This window comes from Echinops telfairi, unplaced genomic scaffold (assembly GCF_000313985.2).
Source record: "Echinops telfairi isolate 266 unplaced genomic scaffold, ASM31398v2 ScPeMD7_7457;HRSCAF=8495, whole genome shotgun sequence".
NCBI classification, from domain to species: Eukaryota; Metazoa; Chordata; class Mammalia; order Afrosoricida; family Tenrecidae; genus Echinops; species Echinops telfairi.
The window spans coordinates 7,630,912-7,654,914 of NW_022111357.1; the positions used below are offsets into that span (position 1 = coordinate 7,630,912).

At 47.5% G+C, this 24,003-nt stretch overlaps 2 protein-coding genes across 2 annotated transcripts in view; both read right to left on the reverse strand.

Annotated features, from left to right (window-relative positions):
- The window catches only part of SH3D21 (SH3 domain containing 21), a 21,205-nt gene extending 17,483 nt beyond the window's left edge, over positions 1-3,722 (reverse strand). Inside the window, exons 1-10 of the mRNA XM_045299178.1 lie at positions 3,638-3,722; positions 3,323-3,480; positions 3,177-3,240; positions 2,817-2,935; positions 2,555-2,645; positions 2,325-2,380; positions 2,188-2,233; positions 1,879-1,979; positions 1,671-1,757; positions 1,452-1,494 (exon numbers count right to left, since the gene is read on the reverse strand). Of these exons, the coding sequence (XP_045155113.1) occupies positions 1,452-1,494; positions 1,671-1,757; positions 1,879-1,979; positions 2,188-2,233; positions 2,325-2,380; positions 2,555-2,645; positions 2,817-2,935; positions 3,177-3,240; positions 3,323-3,480; positions 3,638-3,641 (769 nt within the window). The 5' untranslated portion in view covers positions 3,642-3,722. The remainder of the gene's footprint in view (positions 1-1,451; positions 1,495-1,670; positions 1,758-1,878; positions 1,980-2,187; positions 2,234-2,324; positions 2,381-2,554; positions 2,646-2,816; positions 2,936-3,176; positions 3,241-3,322; positions 3,481-3,637) is intronic.
- Positions 3,723-4,794: 1,072 nt separating this feature from the next.
- The window catches only part of THRAP3 (thyroid hormone receptor associated protein 3), a 50,760-nt gene continuing 31,551 nt past the window's right edge, over positions 4,795-24,003 (reverse strand). The window contains exons 3-12 of the mRNA XM_004704963.2: positions 22,305-22,472; positions 16,933-17,835; positions 14,742-15,455; positions 13,672-13,844; positions 12,953-13,064; positions 12,150-12,234; positions 10,235-10,422; positions 8,226-8,412; positions 7,607-7,750; positions 4,795-6,254 (exon numbers count right to left, since the gene is read on the reverse strand). Coding sequence (XP_004705020.1) covers positions 6,033-6,254; positions 7,607-7,750; positions 8,226-8,412; positions 10,235-10,422; positions 12,150-12,234; positions 12,953-13,064; positions 13,672-13,844; positions 14,742-15,455; positions 16,933-17,835; positions 22,305-22,441 — 2,865 coding nt within the window. The 5' untranslated portion in view covers positions 22,442-22,472 and the 3' untranslated portion in view covers positions 4,795-6,032. The remainder of the gene's footprint in view (positions 6,255-7,606; positions 7,751-8,225; positions 8,413-10,234; positions 10,423-12,149; positions 12,235-12,952; positions 13,065-13,671; positions 13,845-14,741; positions 15,456-16,932; positions 17,836-22,304; positions 22,473-24,003) is intronic.

The following is a 24,003-nucleotide window of genomic DNA, read 5'->3' on the forward strand; positions in this document are numbered from 1 at the left end:
AAAATGCTTTATTTAAAAAAAAGAAAGAAAATTAAAGGTTGAAATGGAGGGAGAAAAAGATAGTCTAAGATGTGGATCAATAGGATCTCTTATGCATTAATGGTGACATGATGAAGGATACAGTGACTTTGGAAACCAATTTTAGCTCACACAAATTGAATTCACATTCTTTACAATCCAGCAGTGTCATCCCAAGTGTGATCCCCTGGAGCACCGATTGCACAGGCATTGTGAGCTCAGTCCCCAGTGATCACAATAAAACAGATATGGAATGGCATGAGTCCTCCTCACTGCTTTGGTTTCCCAGTGCATAGAAAAGCTAAATTCACTGTCTACCGTATGCAGCTTACTAAGCTTACACTATCACGATGAAAAAGTCTGAGCGGTTGGGAAAATCCCTCACGGCGACACAGAGACACAACGTGAAGACGTGCCGTGAGAGAAACGGTGCCAATGGACTCCTTCCACTCAGGGTTGCTGGAAACTCCCAATCTGTCAAAGACAGAGTCTCCACAAAGGCGAGGACATGAGCCAGGCCCGTACTTCCAGCCCCGGAAAGGGAAGCTCAGGAATAGTCACGGCAGGACGCCTGTCGGAGCAAATCGAAGACTGGAACAGACACATGGATTCTGACCTATTCCCAAGTAGGAAAACACACAAGCAGGAAAAGACACTACAACTACACCCACGACCATGGAGCCATACTACTGATTGACCCAGCCACGTCTCAGCAGACGATCCAGAATACCGGGTTACACATTTCAGAAACAAGCAGGAAATGACGTGATGGACAGCCACATGTTTCAAACAAGCAAACCAACCCCAGTGAGTTGTGCACACCAAATGCTGGTCACTTTTTGGGTGGGCCAAGTAGCAGAATGGAAGACAAGGGCCACCAAACACCTCTAGTCTGTGGGCTCGTGTGGCAGACCGCAGCTCTTCCCTGTTAACTTTAGCACTTATGTGTATTTGTGGAAAGTTTGAAATGGGTTAAAGTATAAAGACACACATCCTCAGACACCTGGACACGTACACAGAGCTGTGTGTTGACACACGGCAGATACATGCTGCCAGCCCCAGCCTCAAGTCACGCACAGGAACATGAACTTATAGCACACACACATTGCCACACTCACACACAATGACACACAGACATCCGGACCAGGCCCTGGAGCCAGAGCGTCAGGAGCTCCTATCGGGGTGATCGAGTATTGGCTGGTGGGAACCTGTGGGCATTGACAGATAACTGACTGGTTACACACTGGGCAGCCCCACACCTCGGGAGAAAGGCGGGGCTTTCTCCTCCCATAGAGAGTTACAGTCTCGGAAGTCACAAGGGGGCAGTTTTGTCCTGTCCCATAGGGTCGCTATGAGCCGGCATGGCAGTGAACATTTTTAGTTGGCAGGCCTCCCAAAGAGCTCCTCCCAATCCAGGCCTCCCGGGCACCCACCTGATTCCTGAGACATCATTTTGTGTGGGACAAGCTTCTTGATCTATGCAGAAAGGAAATATCAGACTCTGAAGAGGTGGCCAACATTTTTAGGTGTCTTCTCTCCGAAGGGTGACCCTCCAGCTGGGCCCAGGGACCACCCTACCCCCTGGTGGTTTCTAGGGGCCCCAAGCCCCTCAGACCGGACCCAAGGGCCACCTGATTGTAAGGTCTACTCACGGGGGGCGGGGGGAGCACGAAGTTGTCTGGGAAGACTCCTCTCCTGCCCTGGCACTCTCCTTCCCACCAGCCCTTGTCCTCTGTGGTCTTGGGGAGGAAGGCGAGCCAGGTCACCGCAGGGTCCTCTTCTTCTGGGTCCCCCCCCTTTCCAGGATCCCCCTTCCTGGGCCGGCCCGCCCCACCCTCCCCTGCCCTCAGCTTCTCCTACCTTCCTCAGTACTTTCACCATGTCCCCACTTCGCAGCTCCAACTCGTCTGGGGCCTCGGGTTGGTAGTCAAACAGGATCCTGTAGGTCTCAGGGTGGGGGACTGAGGGGAGGTCAGTCCACTCAAGCCAACAGGCTCCTCCAGCAGTAAGCAGCTCCCGCCCCCGGACCCCTGGCTCAAGTCAGGGGTAGGGGTATGCTCATGTGTCTGACATGTGTCAACACACAGCTCTGTGTATGTGTCCAGGGGTCTGTGAGGATGTGTGTCTTTACATTTTAACCTATTTCAAACATTCCGGCTGAGCACTTACCTGTCTGAAGGTAATCTGGAGGGCTGTCATAAGTCAGGCTGCTCAGCTAGTGGGGGCGGGGAGAGGGAGGAACAAGCTGAGTCTCCGGCCACCTTCGGGGTTACCTGCCACCTCAACATCACCCGGTTTCAATTTACCTTGGGAGGCCGCCGGGGATAAGGGCTGATTGAAGGCATGGCTGGGTGATCGCGGCCTGGAGTGGGTGGGGAGGAGACAATAAGGTTAGGTGGGGTGTGTGAGTTCACAGGTTAGATCATGGGAGAGGGGCAAAGGGGTCCCGGGTCAGGTTGTGTGGATCACAGGTTCGGGTCACTGGAGATTGCAGAATAGGTCACAAGGTTCACGGGCAGCAGGATCCATGTCTCACTTGGGGGCCCACTGTCCAGCAATTCCACAAAGTTGGATGGGAAGGCTCCCAGTTGCCCGTTCTTCTGCCCCAGCCACCAGCCGTCCTCAATCTGGGGAGGAGGGGAGGACGCAGGGGCATCTGGCTTTGCCCCCAGGCTCTCTAAAACGGACTCCCCTTGGTTCTGCTCCAATTCTGCCCCAGGGTCCCCTCCTCCCCTGCTTCACTTCCCGCATCTCCGCCCCTCATCCTTCTCAGCGCCCTGGGCACCTCAAGCCCTCACCTCCTTTAACACTTCCACTATCTCCCCAGCTTGCAGCTTCAGCTCGTCCGCCTGCTCTGGGCTGTAGTTGAAGTTCACTTTGCACCATCTTTTGGAGCCCCAAGATTTAGTGAGGTGACCTGGTGTCAGAGGAGAGCGTGGCAGCTGCCGCCTGGAGCCCCTGTCCGCAGAGCTGGAGGAGGGGCGGGCCCTGAGCGTACCCAGAGCCTCCAGGCCCCGCCCTACAGTGGAGCATTGTACGCTAGGACCAATCAGAAGGCAGAGTGCAGCCCCAAGGCCCCGCCCACAACCGGCCCGGCCACATGGCGGGGCGGCGGCGGAGAGCGGGCTCAGCGCCCGGCCGACGGGCCCCTAGCTCACCTTGGCGGCGCGGGCAGCGCGGTCTCTGCGCCTCCGCGGCGCCTCGCAGGTCCTCCGGAATCTCCTAGGGAAGAGGCCACCGGCGAGGGAGGTCTCAGGTCCCGGGCTCCGCGCGGCCCCTCGGCACCCCTCGGGCCTCGCCTTACCTGCACTAGACGCTCGGGGAAGAGGCCGCAGCGGCCCCGCAGCTCGCCGCACAGCCAGCCCTGCGCTGACCCCTGGCGCACCTCGTGGACCACATCCCCAGGCGCCAGGCTCAGCTCGCCCTCCTCCTGCGCGTGGTACCCGTACAAAACTAGGACCTCTGCGGGCAAAGGACCGAGCGGTTCAGCAAGGCCAGGCGGGGCAGCCTCGCTCGGAGTCCAGGGCTTGGTGGGGGGAGGGTGGTGGTGTCGGGGTGTTGCTGGTGGGCTCGTTACCACATCCAGGGGATGGTAACAAGGAGGCGTCCGGGCACATACCCATGGCTTCGGGGCGCTCGCCGAAGCTGGCTGGGTCGCCCGCCCAGCGTAGTCACGCTGGCAGCCCAGTACTGGGCTCGGGGAGAGCGGGTCGGGCTGCAGGGAAGCAGAGGAGGTGGAGACTGGAGGCGATAGGTCGGGTTCCAGGTGTTGGGCGTGGGTGGGGGAGAAGAGGGCCGGCTCAGCAGGTTCGGCCCCCCTACCCACGGGGGACAGGTACTCCAAGTTCCTGGCCCTGGCTGGGGTCACACCTCTAAACTCTTCCCGCTCACTCACCTAAATTAGTCTGGTTGCCTCCCAGCCTAAGCCCCAAGGCTGCCGCCCACCTTTTGCACAGAGCCTTCCCGGCGCACCTTATGCTCTCAGATCACAAGCTTTTAGCTGCAGGGGCAGGTGTGGAAATCCACATACCAGGGTGGGGCTCCTAGGCAGGATCTGCACAGAGATTATGTATTCCCAGTCTACGGAGCACTGCCACTGCCTAAGTGCCAATCGACAGCCCACACTGGGCTATGTAATAGGGTTTCAGAAGACACCTCTGGATTCTCCTTGGGAGAAGGCAGGTACAAGGAATTTAACAGCTCCTTCCATGGAGCCTGCCTGCTCACAGCCAAGCTGGTGAAGGTCTGAAGCTTGGGGCCCCCACCTGGGCCCAGACTACCTTTGAGGTAATCTGTTCTGTAGTGAGCCTACAGGGCTGAGCCAGGTCACCCACACCCCTTGTTCCCTGCCCCACCAGGAAGCCAAAGTCCTTGGTCCACGGCACACAACAGAAAAGCTGGCACTCCTGGGTCGAAGGTCCGTACCAAACCAATGGTTAGGAGAGAGATGATTGGCTAACAGGAACAAGCCAGGCTCCTCCCAGGCAGCCATGGACTTTGGTGAGGGGGCTGACATCACTTCCGCCCCCCACCTCCACTGTCCTTCAGTTTCCCTGAAAGACAGAGACACACACACACACACACTCTCTCTCTCTCTCTCACCCACACACGCACCAAGAGGCGCGCGCGCACACAGGCACGCCCGCACAAGCATACCCTTCACTCAGGCAACAATGACCAGAGTCCTTGTACATCTGCCACTTCATTTATTTAATTTTATTTGCAGGAGGAGTTGAAACAAATTTTTTAAGGTATTTTTCCCCACCCCACCCCCACCCCAAACATGAATCATTAAAAAAAACCAAACAACTTAACTATAGAAATGTAGCAAAGTAGCGTAAAGTAGCACAACAATCCAAGAGGCAGAGGTTGAGGAAGAGATGGGTGCAGTCAGTCGGCATATAACATATGCATCGATGCCATATGGTTCACCTGCTCAGGACCGCCTCCCCAGAAGGCAAGCATAGGACCCACTCCAAGACCCACTCCAAGAGGATGCGCCCCCTCACATCTGAGAATGTTCCAACTTAAAGCTTTAAAAAACAAAAAACAAAACCCACAAACCACCCAACCACAACCATCTTCCTTAATCGATCATAGGAGTTTCTTTATAAAAAGATTAATAAAAAATATTGAAAAATTATTTTCTCATTTTATATTTGTAAAGATAATAGAATCCGGAAGTTTCTTAGAAAACAGACCAGAAACTGCCCTCTAGTGTCCACTCCAGTTGCAGAGGGTCAGCAAGACTAGAGAGTTTAGAGCTGCTGGCGGAGGGTGGGCAGTCCACTAGCTCAGAAGAAACCAGAAAAGATGGAAGGGTATTGTGGGGGCTGGGGAAGTGTGTGTGTGTCTATGTGTGTGTGTGTGAAGCAGGGGGGCATCGGGGAGCGAACACGAGGTGGTCAGAAAGGTCATGAACTCCTCCACAACACACAAAACCAGTTTTTACAAAGATCCAAGCAGTTTGGTCCCAAACTGAGGTGAACACTTCAAAATCTATTCACATGCTTTGTTTTCTGTTTTAATAATCAAAGTTGCCCAAATTAAATCTTTTTGCTAATATCACTACATATGCCTAAAAAAAAAAAAGCTTTCAAGAATCAAGAAAAAAATGATGAAAATAATGAAATTACTTCCTTTAGTTCCAAATGAAAAAAGAACTCTGTTGGCTTCTAATAAAACAAAATCCAGGCATCGCGCTTTCCCTCCCTACCCCACACACCAAAACAAACGCAAATGCAAATCCCAGCTACAGCCCCATGGGTGTGTTCTAAGAGCAGGGCCTGACCCTGGCTCTGTGGCCAACCGCCTCTCTGTGCTGTGGGATGCCATGCCAGGGACGCAGCTGGCTGCAGTAGGTTTCTGCAAGGCTGCTGGTGGGGGGTGGGGGGTAGGGGGTAGGGATTTTCCGAATCTTTTGGAAGCTGCTCTTGCTTCACTCCTCCCCAACCATCTTCCCAGCGCCTCTCTCTCCCTGGGCAGGGGGGCTCCCATCAGAGTGGCCCCGACCCCTACTCGGTTGTAGGCTGTAAATTGTCCTTCTCTTCTCGGTTCTCTGTCCCACTCTCGTCGTCTTCAATCTCTCCTTCCTCCCCACTGAACTTGTCATGGGCCCACTTGGGGCTGGTGCTGGATTTCCGGAACATGAACCGGCCCCGACCCCGGGGAAAGGCTCCTCGGCCCCGGCCTCGGCTCACCCACTTCTCACTGCCTTCACCTTCTCGGTCATCGTGCTGAGGGGAAACAAGAACAGGCAAGGCCACAGTGAATTGGAGAGCTCACTTCTTCAGCAACCACCCACCCCAATGTCCCTTTGCAAAAGAACCTGTGCCCCAGTCTGTCACTCCTCCCACTTTGCTCCCTCCCTCACTCAAAATGGGCTGGGATTCAGAGCAAAGAGGTGATGCAGCAGCTTGGGCACTGTAAGGAAGCTGTTGATCAAACCTTCCCTAAGCACCAAAGCAGACCCTGTTACACGCACCACCTCACAACGCCTCACCTCACCCAACGCTACCCAACCGCCCCTAAATGGACCAAAGTTAGGAACTTTTAAGTCCCAAGGACCTTGGTTTACCGTCAAAGGATGGGTTTGAAAAAGCCAATCACACCAAAATGTAAAACTATGCCCTCCTCAACTGCGTGGCTAACAGGTAATTCAAGGAACTGTATCTTGGAAAACGGAGCTGGGGCTCTAGTTCCTCCTGGCCCACTCACGACAAAAAGCAGGCCAAGCAGCCTACTCATGGTCTCAAACTGGCTAGTGTTTAAGGCAGGACCAGAACCCAGTCTCCCACTTTTAGCTGTCCTTGCTAAGGTTTATATAAGGCGACAGCATAACTGTGATGATCTCATGAGACAGAGAAGTGGGAGGTTTCAATGAAAGACCATGAGTAAAGCATTTTGAAAACTAGAAACTGCTATTACATCACCTCCAAACCCTACTCCGGAAGCGCCTTAGGGTCCTGGGGTCAGTGGCACCCATTGCCAGCTTTTTTCTCATCAGGCTAAGCAAATTAGGTTCCCGTGCTTTCAGGGGCAAGCATGGGCCAGGAAGGGCCATCAGCAGCCCTACTCCAGCACTTGTCCTGGGCTCAGCCAATGCCTTTCCCTAGAGACAGGTTTACTTCAAGCCTCCAGCAGGTCTAGAAAAGAGAAAGGCTCCTACCCTGTCACCCACCTGACAGGTGTCCCAAATGTAAGACTGGACAGCCCAACCCTAACCCATCTTGTGAGTGAGATCCAGCTGCAAGTCCACCTGGGTTCTCACTCACTGCCACCTAGTCAAGACCAACGCACAGTGACCCTCCAAGGACAGGGTAGAAGGCTCCTAACTCCACAGGAGAAGAACGTCTCGCTCATCTTTCTTCCAAGGGGGGCTAGTGGTTTTAAACTCCTGACCTTACAGTTAAGCACTATACTACCAGGGCTCCCTTCCACCTTGGCTACAAGTCAAAAACCACATTTCATCTGCTTGTATCTGAGCTTGCTGTTTACATAGTACAGAGCAGAGAACTCACTGACTGACCAGTCATCTGGCTAGAAGAGGGGCAAGGTGCGGCCCTTCCTGGTCACCCCAAACACATACCAAGTAATACTTCTTGCTTTTGGGTGTGTACTCCGGGTCCCACTCCTCTTCCCGGTTTCGCTTTTGAAAATCGTTGTTACTGTTGTTGTTATTGTTTCCAGAGTAGTTGCCTCTGCCCCAGCCTCTCCCTCGGGCTCGAAATTGCTGTGGCAATAAATGGGAACAATGGATCATGTCAGGTGGGAGGTACAGGAAAACAATCCCCTGCATTCTGACTTTCCTGGCACAGAATGGATCACTGTCCTGCAGGCAGGCAGTCATATGCTGTCATTCTCAGACCAGTTTACAAGTGCTTTGCAGTCATTCCACTCCAACTCATCTCAACTCATGTCTATAGCCTCACCATGGCCCAAGGCTCTCCCCACACCCAATAGACAGCGAGGCAGCTCTTAGACCAGACCACTAAGAACCTTGCCAGTTAAGTAACTATGGACAGAAAAATAACAACAAATGGAAAAGCTTAGGGGGCTGGGGAGGAAACCACCAAGTCCAGGGGTCTGTAGACTAGATAGATTACTTCTACTAAAGGCCACAAACTGGTGTCTTGTGACACCACTAAGCACCACTAGAATCAGTGGTAGTGAGGGGCGTGGACAGAGAGAAGGGGACAGGGTCTTACAAAGGTCCCACGAGCTCGGCCGCCTCTTTCACTTGGACCCCCAAAATCTTTGGTCCCCAGCCTGGACTTGTCGAAGCCCGTGGAGCTCTCCTCCGTCTCCTCAGTGTACTCTTCAGCTTTGTAGGAGTGGGAGGACCGAGAGGACGACGAGGAGGATCGGGACCGATCTCGTGCTCTCCGGTGCTTCCTGGAGAGAGAGAAAAGAGCCTATGTACAAGAGGGAGTGGGGGTGGAAGGGTGTGACGTGGTCCCTGGGCGCGAAGCAGTCTGTGATGAAAAAAGAAAACGTTAAGATGCATAATCTAAAGCCAACCAGGACACAGCTTCCTCCTGGTTCTGTCAGTCATGTTTGGTAGCAAGTACCACGTCTGTGCCTGAGACAAAAAATGGGCACAAGCCATGAAGAAAAGGAGGAATAGAACAGCCCATGACTTCTTAATAGCTCAGCCCAACACACAGGAACCAATTCGGGATGCAGAAAGGCTGCACTGAAAGCTAAGCTGTACCTGGTACTGCGCTGGGAGCTTCATGCATTAGCACGTGTTGCTCCTAGGAAAGACATTACGCCCTGTCAATGGGGTTGCTCTAACGAGTAAATAAGCAATGCATTCAAACACTTGACGCCGCCACAGAAGGTAGGCATATATTTGGTGGCAATGATGATTGAACAATTGTCCTCGTTTTTCAGATAATAGATTCAGGGGCACAGTTGAGAAGAACCAGGATTCAAACCAAACTGACGGATTACACCACAATTCCACCTCCCACCTCCCACTGAACCCAACAGAGTGTGCACAGGATCTGGGGAAACGTCTGCGCTGTTCACCTTCCCTTCACCTGGGGAATGACAGATGAGGGCAAACTAGCTTAACACAGTGAGTCAGTCTCGACTACAGGGCGCGCACTGCCGTGTGACAGTGAAGGTTGCCTCTAATGCCTGGGTCCTACCAGTGGGGATAGGCCTACAGAGAAGCCAAGGAAGTATCAGTGACTCAAGATTATCTTCCCCACTATAAAAAAACCACGTACACGAATCCACAGGGCTAGACCTCTGCATTTGAATCTTCCTGTTTCTAGTGGCTCCTTACAGAGAGAGAGAATGTCCATGTTGTCCGCCACAAGCCTGGGGACAGGCAGGTGCCCCTGGGCGAGTCATCAGGGATCGTGGCTGGGTACGAGCCCCCAACTCAGAGAGGTCTCAGGGGCTCCTCCAGGGACTGCCCCGCTCTGAAAGCTGCCAGGACTCCCATTACACAGCCAGCGTAGAAGAGCTAGAGACGGTGGAAGAGCACCACCGGGGTTTGATGACAATGCACACTCACATGATCTTGCAAATCATTCTGAGCCAAGTTCCAGCTTCCAAATGGGAAAATAGATGGCTGGACTATCTCAAGGGCTGTCAGAAAATGGCTATGAGCATGTTTGCCAGCTGAAGTTCAGAAGCAGCAGTATTGCTTCTACAGGAGGGCCTGGGCTTCAACAATGCCCGCTGTAACGAGGCACTTTTGACAAGGCATGCAACTTTCACAAAAACCCCACCAGGGTCTTGGCCTGTCTGTTGCCCTACAGACTTTACCACCACCACCCTTTGTTTAAACAACCTCTCTTGGAACTGGATCTGAAACTACCTAAAAAATGACTGAAAATCAACAGCCCTGTCCTGTGTGGTTCCACCCCACTCCTCTAACCCATGTCAGCACCTCCAAATGCCGAGCCCTTTCGAAAACAAGCCCTCAGGAAAAATTGACAAGAATCTGTCTGAAATAATGGTAAACTCCCAAGATTCTAACCCCTAGCCCTTTAGCCAGATGTATTTTCCAGGGAATCTTATGGACAAAGGTCACAAGTTCCTTTCCCACCGGGGATCCTACATGATAAACTGCATGCCAGAAGCAAGTGCATGAGTTACTCTTATTCCTAAGCCAAATCCTCCTGAGTACAGCCCTAGAGAGGTCGGCAAGACGGACTCAGTATTAGCAGGGGTGACATGACCGCCAGGGCTTACGTACTTCTGCTTCTTTGATCCTTTGTGTGTTTTCTCCGTTTTCTCAGCTGATCTTTCCCGTGAGTGGCTTGAATCTCGGGAATCCACGGAATCCCTGGATTTACCTCGTTTGAGATCTCTCTCTTTATGTTTTTTACGACGTTCAATATCAAGGCGGAGATCAACGGGATCATCTTTGTATTTTCCCTCAGCCTGCCAAGAGAGAAGTCAAAATGAAGGTTTTTGGGATTCCAGGCTGCCAAATCAACCACCCCACTAACTGGTTTCTATTCCAATGGGTGGTGCAGAGAAGCACTGGGGGGTGAGAGGCATACCCTCCCCGTGTCACAGCACCGAGGTCACTGCATGAGGACCCCCCCACAGAGCAAGGCCCAGTCTCTTAAAACACCCAGGAAGGGAGCTCTTGAAACTGCTATAAAGTCAGCAATGACTACAGCTAGCTGCAGCAGGCGAGGCTGCTTAGGCTCAGTGGCCTTCATGTGTGGAGATGGTCAACAGCACAGCTCATGTTAGCGATCCTTCCCCTACTTACCCTGCTACTGCTACAAGACTACTTTAGTCTTCCAAAATGCTGAGCTAAATTGAGTAACTTGTCCAAGGACGGTATTTAAAACACTATATTGAATTCATAAGGCAGTAATACTAGACTGAAAAAAACAAATAAGTTCTGCCAACTTTCAACAAGTTTAATAATCAGTTTGATGCATACTATTCCCTAACAACACAGCAATGGCGTTTAAAACTGTGTGGTGAACAGGAAGTCCCTGAGAGCAAAGACACCAGTGGCTTCATGGACATCTCACACCAGTATTGCTCTCATGGGAAAAAACCCTCTCCTAAGAGGAGGGAATGAGCAGGCCACTCACTAGCAACATTTTACTACCATAACCTACTCAAGTTGAGTTTGAACTAACAGCAGGATTGATAGTGGGAAGGCTTACACTGTTCTGCTATTATTCTGTTTCGGAGAGAGCAATTGGGGCCTCTGCATCTTGGGGGGGGGCAAAAAGACAAAATGAACAATGCAGCCTGCTCCCAGACAGAACCTCTAAGAGCTGGCTTTCTGAGGCCTGAAGGTTCCTCCGGTGCTTCAGAGCCTTGTGCTTGTATCACAGGCCTAGTTAGGGCCAAGCTGGTGGGCACTTGGAGAGAAAGAGGCTGACGGGGAAAGAAGACCGACGAGGGCCTCTCAGCGAGTTCAACCAACACTACAAATAGGTTTGGAAAACTTGAAAATTACAATTTTTAGGAACAAACGCAGCAGATGGGGAACAGTTATCTCTAATTTTAAATGCCAAGTGTCTTATGTGCCAAAAGGTTCAAAAGCGGTTTTTAAAAAACCCAAATCTACTATTTCATAATAAAAGACTGCATACAAGTTTAACAGTGTTCACGTGCACAGCACTGTAAGCGTCCTCCAGCTATCAAAGCTTTAAAGTAACATTAACCGATCAGTGACAGATATGGTACAATGTTAGAAAAGACTGGACTAGCTGTTTAAGACAGTCTACTCATTTAAGAATGAATATCTCACTCTCTTCTGACATGCATGTCTTTTTGAAATCATGGTTGGAAATAGTGCATGTATACAATTGATTTGATAATACTTACAAGCAGAAAAATATCACAAAAAGTTTCTTCTCTCATCATGGGCACTTGTTCCAAAACTCCTCTCTTTTTTTTTCTCAAGCTCACCTCAATAGACTTTGGGGTCATTTACCATATTCTAACCACTTCACAAAGGTTGTTGATACATTTAATAAAAATTTAACCCTTTGTAGTTCATTTTTAGAATTATGCCCATCCTTGAAAGAAAAACACAAACTTAAGTAGAGAGTAATTTAAACAAACACATTTCTGTCAAGTTCATGCCCAACGCACTTATTCTGTGGGAATTACTGATCAAAGCAACAGTTCACCTTGTAGCCAGGTTCCCGTGGACTTTTCATCTCGTCATGAGTCAAACCATGTTTTCTGAATGTACTGGGGGAAATGTCTATCCTTCTAAAATTGAAAACACAAAAGCGGTGTAATATTCCACTGCGTGCGTACAGTATTGCTAATGCTCATTCTCAAGCAGGGAAGTGGGTTTTAGTCATTCCGATTTATTATCTTTTTACAATGTAAAAGATACACTGCATATATTCTTGTATTACGTGTGTATATTTATGGAGTACATGCCTATAAAATCATACACACTCTTTCCTGCCCAACTTTCTAGTCATATTCAAGGTGCTACTTGTTCTCTCCCAGCAAGACCCACCCAACCACCCATCTACAGCCACGCCCATCACCCAAGGATCACATCAAGAATCTCGATGCCTGGCAACCTCAAAGAGCAGTTCTCATCTTGGGAATCAGAATAGGGGCCCATTATTACCCTTTGAGATTAAGTCAAAGTGAGAAAAACTGACTACATCCCTAAGAGACTTGCCTGCAAAAGGATGGTCCTCCTACCTACTGCATCAGGCTGAAAAACAACAGACTACTGAAGAATCGACTAGAAGGCCAACATGTGGCCAACCCCCAAGGTAATACGTTTATCAAGAGTGGTTCCCCTAAGGCCACCAGCACGAGACTGCCGTCATTAAAGCATCTCTTTTCCTTGTAGCCTGGATGGCGCTACCCTGCTAATGCACTGAACGTGGCACCAAAGAACCGAGTTGACTATCTGAGGCCAGCTCTTTGATTACAACCTCTCATGTAAGACTGAGGACCTCACCGGTGTATCTCTGGGCTTTTCTTGTTTTTAGCTGCCTCCTGCTCCGTTCCTCTCTTTAGATATTTAGTAAAGCGTTCATGCAACGTCATTCCTGAAGACCCAAAGTGGTGCTCTGTGGAAATTCAAACGCACACACCACACATTAAGTTACCATACGTGGACACAATATGCAACTCTTAGATGAACCTGCAACCACAGACATGTACATGAAGTAGTCAACTCCACAGGACTGAAAAGAGGAAGGAGACACAATATTCCAATGTTGGCTACTGGAATTCTGTTGTAGCTCCTTTGCCTTAGGACATAGACACAAAGATAGACATTTGGAGCATGCTTCCTTTGAAAGCACAGCACTAACCCACTCCTGCTGCTGCTTAAACCTGAGGTGAAGCTCTGCAAGAGACTGCCGGATACTTCTGTCTATTGGAAAAGGAAGAGAGGGGCTCTGGAGAAGGGAAACTCCTCACTGTTCTAGCAATCAAAACCGCCAGGTCAAAGATTTTACCTGTTCTCATGTTCAGAGGTTAGTAGCGTTTCTAAATATTCAGTTCTGTAATTAAAAAGTGGTGAATTTTCCCTGGAAATTGCCAAGCCAGTCCCAGCCTCATAGGCAGTTTAAATGAGCTAAAGGTCCCCAAAAGGCTCCCTATTGACTCACTTATGCTTCTGTTGAAGATTCGGTTAAGAGGAACCTGAAGTAGGCTAGCATCTGGACTCACCTTTCACATGATGCACAATGGTCACTATATGCTGGGCAAACAATTCGGAGGGGCTCCGCTGAGACTGAGCTGACTGTATGTGCTGAAAAATGGAACGGAATTCCTGTTCCTTTTTGTTGCTATGGACCAAATCCCGACAAAGCTTGCGTTCTTGAGCCAATAAACCACTGGGTCTGGAAAAAAAACAAAGAAAGGTCAAATGTAACAAGATATACAGAAGCCAGAATATGTAAACCATAAAAATGCAATACTTCTGTTTCCCTGAAGAATTTAAGTGAATTTTGTGTTGTGCATTAGGTGGGGGTTTACCTTTGAAGCTCCCCAAGGAATTTAAAGACCTATCCATCAATTTTTTTTTCCTGCTCTCTCTTCCTACGTAACTTTAAAAGCAGCCTCAATGTGCCAGAAAGGCATTCAACTTCTCCATGTTCCCAATTTTCCACTGGGGATCTTTACTAGGAACAAATGGGAGGAGGCAGTTTCTAAACCACAAATTCCACTATTAAGAGTCACTGACCGTTCTAAGCTACACAGCCGATGGGAGAGTATTTCACAAGGTGAAGCAGCCAAGGCCATTCAGTGAGCAGGCACAATGAAGGTCAGGAAAGCCACTCAAGGCTGACTTCCAAAATGCTACTCTAAGCACACACCAGTTGCCTTGGCTGTACTCTTCCCCAAAGCAGGGGGCAGAGAGACGGGCATAACAATGAAGTATCTGTAAGAGGGATGCCAGGGAACAAGCAAAGAATAGAAAAATGGAACCTGATGGCAGCAAAGGCAAAGAGAGGCTAAAACTTATTTGAAGTGCAACAAGATGCAGTAGTAGGCGTGATGGACAAAGGGCTAGAAAAGATGATGGGACCCAGGGACCCAAAAAACAGTTGCTAAAGACTGAAAGGATGAGTCAGTCACCTCTTTATCAAGTGCCCCAGGACACACTCACTGGTGACACATAGGCCTTGCTAGGAGGGAGGAATACAGAAGGAACCTGCCCTAGTTTCCGAGTGCCCTCAAGGAGGCACCACCTGGGCCACCTAAGCCTCTGAGGCTCATGAAGGTCTACATCTCACCGTGCAAGATCCTCGTCAAAGGAGTCCATCCGGACATTGACCTGGGCCTCTCGAGTAATGGAAAAGGAAGACTTCCCTGTGGGAAAGTCTCCTTTGCCTCCCAGCTTGTCTCGGCTCTCAGAGGTCTTTCTCGGGGGAGGTGATGAGCTTTTCTCATGAACTGCTTTGTATGCGGTCACTCGGAAATTCTTTTCAGGCACAAACCCTCTGTGCCCCCCCTCGCTTCTCTTGGACCCTCCTCGGTCCTCCTTTCTGGATCTCTCTGAGAAGGACTCCTCGTCCAGCTCCTCTGTTTTCCTCTGCTTGTCCTTCCCTGAAGAGGAGTACACCAGGCCCTCCCATTTGCCCGACTTCTCCTCCTCCTGGTTTTTGTTTGCGCCTGCTATGATTTTGGACATAAATTTGGGCTCATCATCAAACTCAGATTCCTTCCTTCCTTTAGCTTTTTCCTTATCTTGGTCATCCAGGTCGTCCTTGTGGAAGTCTGCCATCTTCTTTTCAAAATCATCTCGCAACTTATACCTTTTAGGAGACTGGCTGCCCCGGAAGGACTTCTCAGCATCACTCCTGGGAGCAAATGCATCAGATTTCATTTTTGAATCACCCAAGCCTACGTCGGAGAAGCTCCCTTTTTCTTTCATCTTCTCTTTATCAATATTTGTTTGTTTCTGCTCCTTATCTTTTCCATTCTCAGTCTTCTGGTCATCTAGATATCTGGTTACAAGAACACAAGGGAGACACACAAGAGGCTTCTTAAGCAACATGCTCTAAAGCAGCTGGTCGTGACGCTCAGAACCGCTTGTATGGATTCGTGTTATCAAAGGACTTTATTTCCTTACTCTCTGATAGTGCTAATTGCTGAGAAACCAATCTAAAATCTAAACAGATCTACAGGTTTCTTAAGAGAAAAACACAATCCATGGAGTTCTGTACATATGCAACAAAAGGGGCGTTGTTAGGATACCCCCAAAAAATGAACCTGCTTACCTGTAATGTGGTCTAGGGGAAGAAAAATTACGGTCTTACCCAACAACTTCACTCAGTCACTTAAAATCTGCTTTCAGCAAAGTTAACATAGAATGATCAACCTTGGATTGTTTTGCTTTTATACAACACACATTTGGAAACATAAGTCTCAAGAGAGACTTCAAATCTGATGCAAGTCACCTAGAAGATCTAAGTATAAAATGTACTGTGAACACAAAAAAAAAAAAAAAAAAAGGCAGGTTAACAGGAGGGGCCGAAATCACCATACTGTTCCCTATAGAAAAGCTTACGTCTTCTAATGAGGGGGCTGTTCTGGCAAGGAACCCAACTTGTACTTACAGGGGAGTAGATTCTGAGCATTTCTAACATTAATGCCTGAGGATGCTTAATCAAGTTATAACTGCATTGGTAAGGCAACAAAAACATTACTATCAAAGGACAGTAAGCCATCAAAGACTTTAATAATTAGGGGGCAGGGGAGAGAGAAAAACCAATTGGCCAGTGCCAGTTCCTCTTGATCACAAGCTGGTTGGTTCTATTACAACTTTCCTATAAGCTCTCCGTCATCCCAATACAAAAGATTCATGGTCCAACTCACCGTGTCCCCGGGGCAGAAAGACTGGTATGAAGGAAGCACTGGCATGTTCTCTCCTAACATGCAGCCCGCTGGCTTCCACTGGGACATACACCCATCTTGTGGTTATTAAGACAAGGCCTTCCTGGACTAAGCCTTGGTTTTTCCCATTCTGCCCAGTCTCCTCAACTGTAGGCTGTGAGAGTGCAGCTCTTCCCCACGGCAGGCTGGTGTGGATCGATCACAGCAGATGGTGGGTCCTAGAGGGTCCAACAGCTCCAATGGCCACTCGTTTTGGCAATAGTTTGTTTTTGATAGCTGTGGACCCACAAATCTATACTGCTCTCTGGCTTACATTGGTAGAATCCAAGGCAAATTTTAATGGGAAAACATCATTGTAGAGTAGTCTAAAGAAACTTTATGCTGCAATACAAATTCAGGAAGGTAGGAAAGCTAGAGTTAAGCTAAAGGTTTCCTTGGATGGCGCTTTTACAGTCTGTTAATGAAAAGTTTAGGAAACGAGAATTACCTTATTACCATTAATCAGAGCTCTAACTTAGATCCCACTACAATTAAAGTGCCAGCCGGTGCGAGAGAAGCACCAGTGGGCAGGGGACACCAGATACTTGCCTCTTGGTATACGCTGCTCCTCCTGAAGCAGCCATCTCCTCCTTCTGAGACAAGCCGTATGTGGAGCCAGTGCTCGGCGGACTCTTACCCACAGGGCTCTTTTTGGATGGACTCAAGGATCCTGAGCTATGGTCGAATTGCCCTTGGTGAGTCCCTGCCTGATATCCAGCACCACTTGACAACGTTGAGCCCATCTGGGATGTGTTGGAGAGTGGAGGGCTAGGCTTTGGCACAGGGCTAGGACGGGGTGACCGGCGCCTGACCACCACAGACTGAAGAGGGCTCTTGAGAGCAGGGCTTCGCTCCCTGGGGCTCAGGTCAGAAACAGCCGAGGCCCTTGATGCCGACCCAGAGCCGTAAGGGGCATCTGACCAGGGCTTCGACCCCTCTGATCCCTTTGCATCTTGAGAAGCGCCTCCAGAGAATGTCTGCTCCTTTGTCTCATCACCCTGGCTATCCCCAGCAGCCTGGGATGGCCGACTATCCTTAGAAGAGGACTTTTTCTCCTTCGCAGACTTGCGCTTAGAAGATTCCACTCGGCTGTGGTTGGAGGAAGAACGAGAGGATGAGGAGCGCCTTGACCTGTCAGAGGAAGACTTGTCGGAGTTTCTAGAGTGGCTCCTGGACCGGGGTGAAGGGGACCTTCTCTTTGGGGACCGGGATCGGGACCGGCCCCGACGAGGGCTGTAGGCTTGCCGGTAATTCTGCCAATTGGAGCGGTAGTTTCCATAGCCACCTCGGTTATACTGGCCCCAGGGGTAAAAGCCTCTGTTGCGCCCACGGAAGTAGTAGGGCCTTCGATATCCTCGGTTGTGGCCTCGGAAATCACGATTCTGATACACTCTGGGGTGGTTGCGCTCCCTGTTATGGGCTGGAGAGTATGACCTGGAACGGGACCTAGAACTGAAAGAAAGGGGAGGGAGAGGGAGACAGAGTTGAATGTTTAACCCAAGAATGCTTACTCAAGAAAACCTGCAAATAAAGCAACATTGCAACCCATCCTATTTCCTCTATCACTCATTTTTTAAAGTTTTGTTTCCAAAGCAAGGATTACAATAATACTAATTAACAGTAGGACCCTGAATTTGCCTACATTTAAAGAGGAGATGCCTCTCTAAGGTGACTAAAAGGGCATGACAGTTTTCTTAACATTGTAAACTAAACAAAGACATTTTATTATAGTGAGCTTTCACTGCTCTCTAGGTCCTTGGAAGTAAGGATAAAATGCCAGCTAGACAGGTAAAACTACTCCGGTCTTTTGACTCCTAGACTGCTACAATATTTCACTCCCCATCTCATAGACCTGTTTGCGCAAGACTGATATCTTTGTGCCTACTCAGATCAAGTGATGTATAAGTATAGTTAACAACAGCCTATAGCAAATAACATTTAAATAGGGACTTGGGAAATGCATCCATTCAACGCATAAGCAAATGTACAAAAATCAAATCAGCAAAACATAAACATTGTGTTTTACTGGGGACTTGGAAATGGTTTTGTCATTTAGTGTCAAATTTCCAGACTGAGCTCCATCATCTTACCTAATTGCCACAAGAGGGCACTATTTGACCACAAGGCACCCAAATACAGGAGGGTGAGCTCTAAGAAAAAACCAGCCAAACGCAATACTAAATGAGTCTGCGTCAACTCTAACTTGTGGCTACTCTATAGCAACAAAGACCTGCTCCTACAGGTTCCCAAGCTTATAAATCTTTATAGAAACAGAAAACTTCATCTTTCTCCCACAGAGCAGCTGATGGGTTCAAACTACTGATCTTTACCAGTGAACAGCCCAAAGCATAACCCATTACGCCATAAGGGCTCCTCTCACACTGTAATTGACTCAAACAACAGTAAAACTGCCCTTGGGAGCTTCTGAGACGGTGATTGTTTAGGGGAGTAGAGCCTCATCTTTCTCCAACCACTCATGGTTTCAAGCTGCTGACCTTGCTGTTAAGCAGTCCACTGCATAACCCACTTCCCCACCAGGGCTAACAACTCTAGAAACAGCATCCTACACCTCCACCCCATAACCCCAAACACAATTTTTTCCAAGTCAGCCTGAGGCCTAGTATGGTATTCCTCTTCATTGAAAAATGTAGAAGTGTAATTTAGCCAAGGAACATTTCTAGAACCACTTTGTCAGAGCATGTCCCTGGTGCCAGGCTCTATCAACACCAGAGTTTTGTTTCTAACCAAAAGTCAAAACCTTCATTTGTTGGTGCAAATAAATAGCCACTCGGGTTCTTGGATACAACTCAGCAACTTGTCATGTACATTAATTATTATTCCTTAATGAGTTGAGTAGAACTATGTAAAACTTACTAGAACATTCCATTCAAAAATATATTCTTTACATCTAGAATTAAAAAAAAGCAATCTCTTAATCGGCAAATCTCTTATCAGGTCTGAACAGTACAGATGCACTCTTGTTTATAAAAAATAAGTAACAACAATCCCCTTTAGCAAATGTACTAGTTTAACAACTTTACAAAATACTTTTAAAGAGACACTTAAATGCCATTTTATCTACAGGAGGATTCATTTTCCCACCATCTATTATCTTTCTTTTGTGCTCAGAATTCTTTTCTACCTCAAGAATAGCAACTGGCACATAGGTTGCTACAGAAGTACAATTGAAAAAGAACTTACCTTCCACGCTTTTCATTCGCAAACAGTAACAACAATAAAAGGGAAGAAGAAAGGAAAGGCAGATGCAGCTATGAGCCTGAGCATGACCAGATTAAAAGGCTACACTTGAAGGAGGTGGTCCACCACCAGCACTAAAGAGGGTTTAATTCATGTTCCCATCCTCAGGGGCTGCTGCTGCTGCGTCTGTTACCCATTACTAGTGAAGTGAGCGCCCTGTGGCATACTGAATCCAAACCCGCAGTCAATGCACACACGCAGGGATGTGAGTCTCTGCAGATTGCAAATGCAGTTATTTAATAAGAAGTCACTTAAGACGATACAGTCTGTGAAACACAAGGAAAAAATCAATTTTCTCCAAATCTGTATAACTCAGCAGCTTGTTAATTTAAAGGCACAGTGACTCAAACTCCTGGATAGTATACTTTGTGGGAGAGGGAAAACAAAAGGGGGAGGGGGAGCATGAAACAGATAAACCAGAAATAAGAATGGGATATTCAGTGGCAAATTTATGTTGCTAAAAAACAAGAGACGTCAGACTAGGCTCAAGAGCAGGTTTTCTACTGGAGAAACCTCCAAAAATACAAACTCCTGGATACAGATAGCACACAACTCTAAGCCTATCTCAGCACATAGTGCCAGCCTAAGATCTTCCCCCTCCTTTCAGAGCCAAAGACTACGCCAAATGATTTGCAGAACAAAGAGAAAAGACCTGTCCAAACAGATCTGCCCGACGTTGAGGTAGTCACAAATATTTCAGAGTTCGCTAACATTTTTCAATTAAGTTTGTGTCCATTCAACTTTGTCCCCTAGTTTTGGGCAAATTATCTAGTGCCCATTTATTGGGTAGGAGTTACTGAATCCTCTGTTCAGCTCAGTGGCCTTCAGTGCAATTTCTTGAGATAGACATGAAAATATTTAGTAATGTTTTCCCATTCTTTTGGGGGATATGAGAAGATGGAGCTTTTCTTATATGGCATCAGACACCAATGGGCAACAGATAGGCTCTAGCATAACGCTTGAATCAAGCTTAGTATAAAAATGTATGCCCAAACATATGTGACAGAGAGAAAAACTAGGACTGTTTTAAAAAAAGAAAGAAAAACTAGGACTGGGTATCCTCAAAATGTAATGTTAGTTTAAAAGCTACCTAGAGATATATTTATATACTTATATGTGTATATATAAAACACATCAGTATGTACGTACTTTTATGAAGTTTTAAGGGAAAGACTCAAAACATTTCTAACTCCTACAATACACACAGCTAACCTCTTTTTTTTAATAAACCATTTTACCGGGGTCTCGTACAACAACTCATCACAATCTATACATCCACCCACTGTGTCAAGCACTTTGTACATTTGTTGCCATCATTTTCAAAACATTTTCTTTCTACTTGAACCCTTGGTATCAGCTCATTTCCCCCTCCCTCCCATACCCTTCCCTCCCTCATGAACCCTTGATAATTTATAAATTATTATTACATTTTCATGTCTTACACTGACCGGTGTCTCCCTTTACCTACTTCTTTTCTGTTGTCTATCCCTCTGAGAGAGGGTCATAGATAGATCATTGTGATCGGTTCCCCTTTTCTCCACCCACCTTCCCCTTACCTTCCTAGTATGGCTACTCTCAATAGTGGTCCTGAGGGGGTTTATCTGTCCTGGATTCCCTGTGTTTTCAGCTAATTTTTGTTCAACCTCTGGTTTAAAATTATTTTTCAGGGAAGCTTCCCTGTTGGCAGGGGAAAAACCCACTGGCCACTTGTTTAATGGATTATAGAAACAAAGAATATAAACTTAAGAGGGGTCTTTTCCTGTGATTTACTTTATCCATTTATCTTGGAAAAGGATTCTGGATGCTCTACTGAAACGGAAGGGGTTTCAAGTAGCAAACCTAAGAAATCATTCCCCCAACCAGTACCTAAATTCAACCACATAAACCAAAATCACACAAGAAATTCCTATCTACTGAAAGATTTTTAATCTATCCACAAATGAAAATTAAAACAACTGAATTAAAAATACAACTCACAACATAACAAAAGACAATGCTGGAGGTATAATATCCTACCTCAAGATATAACTGAAATAAGGGAAATCCACGAAAGGTGTGGAAACTAACTTAAATTAGAGCATATCGGCAATAAATTCAAAATTATTTTCACATGTAGTTAAGATGTGATGTCTAAAACAGAGATTTCTAGGTATTTTTAAAGTGTTTTACAAAATAGATGCAGCTGTTTAGTAATTAGCACATTTAGTGTATACATATAACTCCTGATAGGTTTTCTAAAGTTCAATCCTTTTTGAGGTGAAGATTTCTCTCCTTTCCAATGGTAACCACACCAATCTTTGTAACTATCCTTTTTTCGCTGCTAATGCAAATAACACTTGTCCAAGCCTACAGAAATGCTCCAGTGAAAAGGGATCGGGTGTAGCGATCTGAAGCAAGGAGCTAAAATAAAGTGCTCCTTCTAAAGTAGATGGGAAATAAGAGGTGCTGAGGTGCAGAGGTGCAGAGGAGAAAAGGAAGTAGGCAGAAGTATGGTAATCAAAAGCTGGTTTAAATTTATTGAGTGTGAAGAGATCTGGGATCTCAGCCCAACAGTCTACCTTCAATTCAAGCCAACTCCCAATCCATATGACACTCCCAGAAAGAGCCTAACAAAAAGCCTGGAGACCTTTATTGCCGGATGCAATACAGAACAGCACTCTTACCTCAGCCTCCGCTTCCTTGAACGAGACACAGATCGACTCCGGGACCGAGACTTTGAAAATGAACGAGAACGAGATCTTGATCCAGATCTTGAACGAGAAGAGCGTGATCCAGACTTGGATTTGTTTGTTTTTGACATCTTTGAAAGGAGGGTCACTTTTTAATTATACCTAAATGTAAGAAAATACATGCAAACAAATGAGTGTCTTTGAAAACTGAACTTTCTGGGCACAGAAATTTGAAACAGAAAACCAGATATAATGATGGACTGAAAAAACTTTTGGCCCTTCCATCAAAAGGTGGAATACAATACAAATTTCTCCCAGACAAAGGCACAAGGAGTGAAGAGGAAACCAAGCACACCCGCCTAACCTGGGAGCACTGTAGAATGACGACAAGGGAGAGGGAGCAGTCAACTGATTTGGCATACACAGGCTTTTACTCAAGAGCAGAAATTTTTTGAGGGCTAAGTCAGCTGTTACTAAAGTACTCAGACAGGTCTCGTACTATGGTCGTTACATAATTTCATGTCGTCTTGAAGATATCACGCCCTGATGGTGACTCCTTGTGGGCATGGCCTTCTCATAAGGAGGGTTCTCGGAACCATATATATTTTCTCTCTCTCTGCCTTCCACCTTCCTGCTGGTTGCGACCCTGGTTGCTGGGAGCTTTGTGATGCGGCCACCACCATTGGGTCCATACAACTTTGCACCCACCAGCCTATGATCTTCCTGCATTCTGTAACGTTGCATGTGGCTGCGTGAGTCTGAAGGGGGCCTTATGGACTAATATTGGACTTATAGACTGCTGGGAGCTTTGCTTGATATGCAGCTATTTCTCACTATGAAGCTCTCTCTTACATACATGAATGTCACTGGATTTCTCTAGTTAACCCGGCCTAACACACATACTTTGAACAAAGAAAGCCTGTGCAACGCAGTTACACAACATGACAATTCAGACCACTTCTCTACTCCTTATCCTACATAGGACCTTCTAAGCCATGATCATAGCCTTATATTCTAAAACCCGATAACATCATTTTATAGGCAATTTTCAAAGCATTTATCTTTTTGAAAGTTTTCATTATCATTGCCTTTTGTAACCAGCATCTTTAAAAAAATCAAATATCTGCAAGTGAACATGTTACTAATACGTTGTAACATGTAGGGCACTAAATCCATAAGCATAGGACTGAAGTAATTTATAAAGTGAGGAGCCATCACTTCCATAGCTTTGCATAAGCACTGAGAATCAACATTCTTCTGTGGTCATTTTCCCCCTGAGAATGGGCCAGTCACACCCCACAAAGAATGACCAGAGAGCCTCAAAGTTGCCCTGAGAGGTGAAAGCTGGAGTGGTCTATCAGGAGCACTTTTCAAGCCAACTCATTCCTCTGCGGTTTCCAGGTGGCTGTGTGTTGGAATGCTAACCTTGCTCTCGGGAGAATGAAGGTTTCTCCTCTGTAAAGTACAGTATGGACCCCCATAAGGGCAGTTCTACACTACCCCCCACCACAGGGTCAGGAAAGACTGAAAGGCAATGAGTTTCCTTTTGGTTTTGAGTTCCTTTTAGGCTGTAAAAAAAGAGTTCCTGGCCCACCAGGCCTTAAGGACGATGACCTCAATTAGAGCAGCTAGTCCACAGAGAGGACCACATGGCCAGCCCCACTATGAGACATGATGCCCCTCACTGACCCAT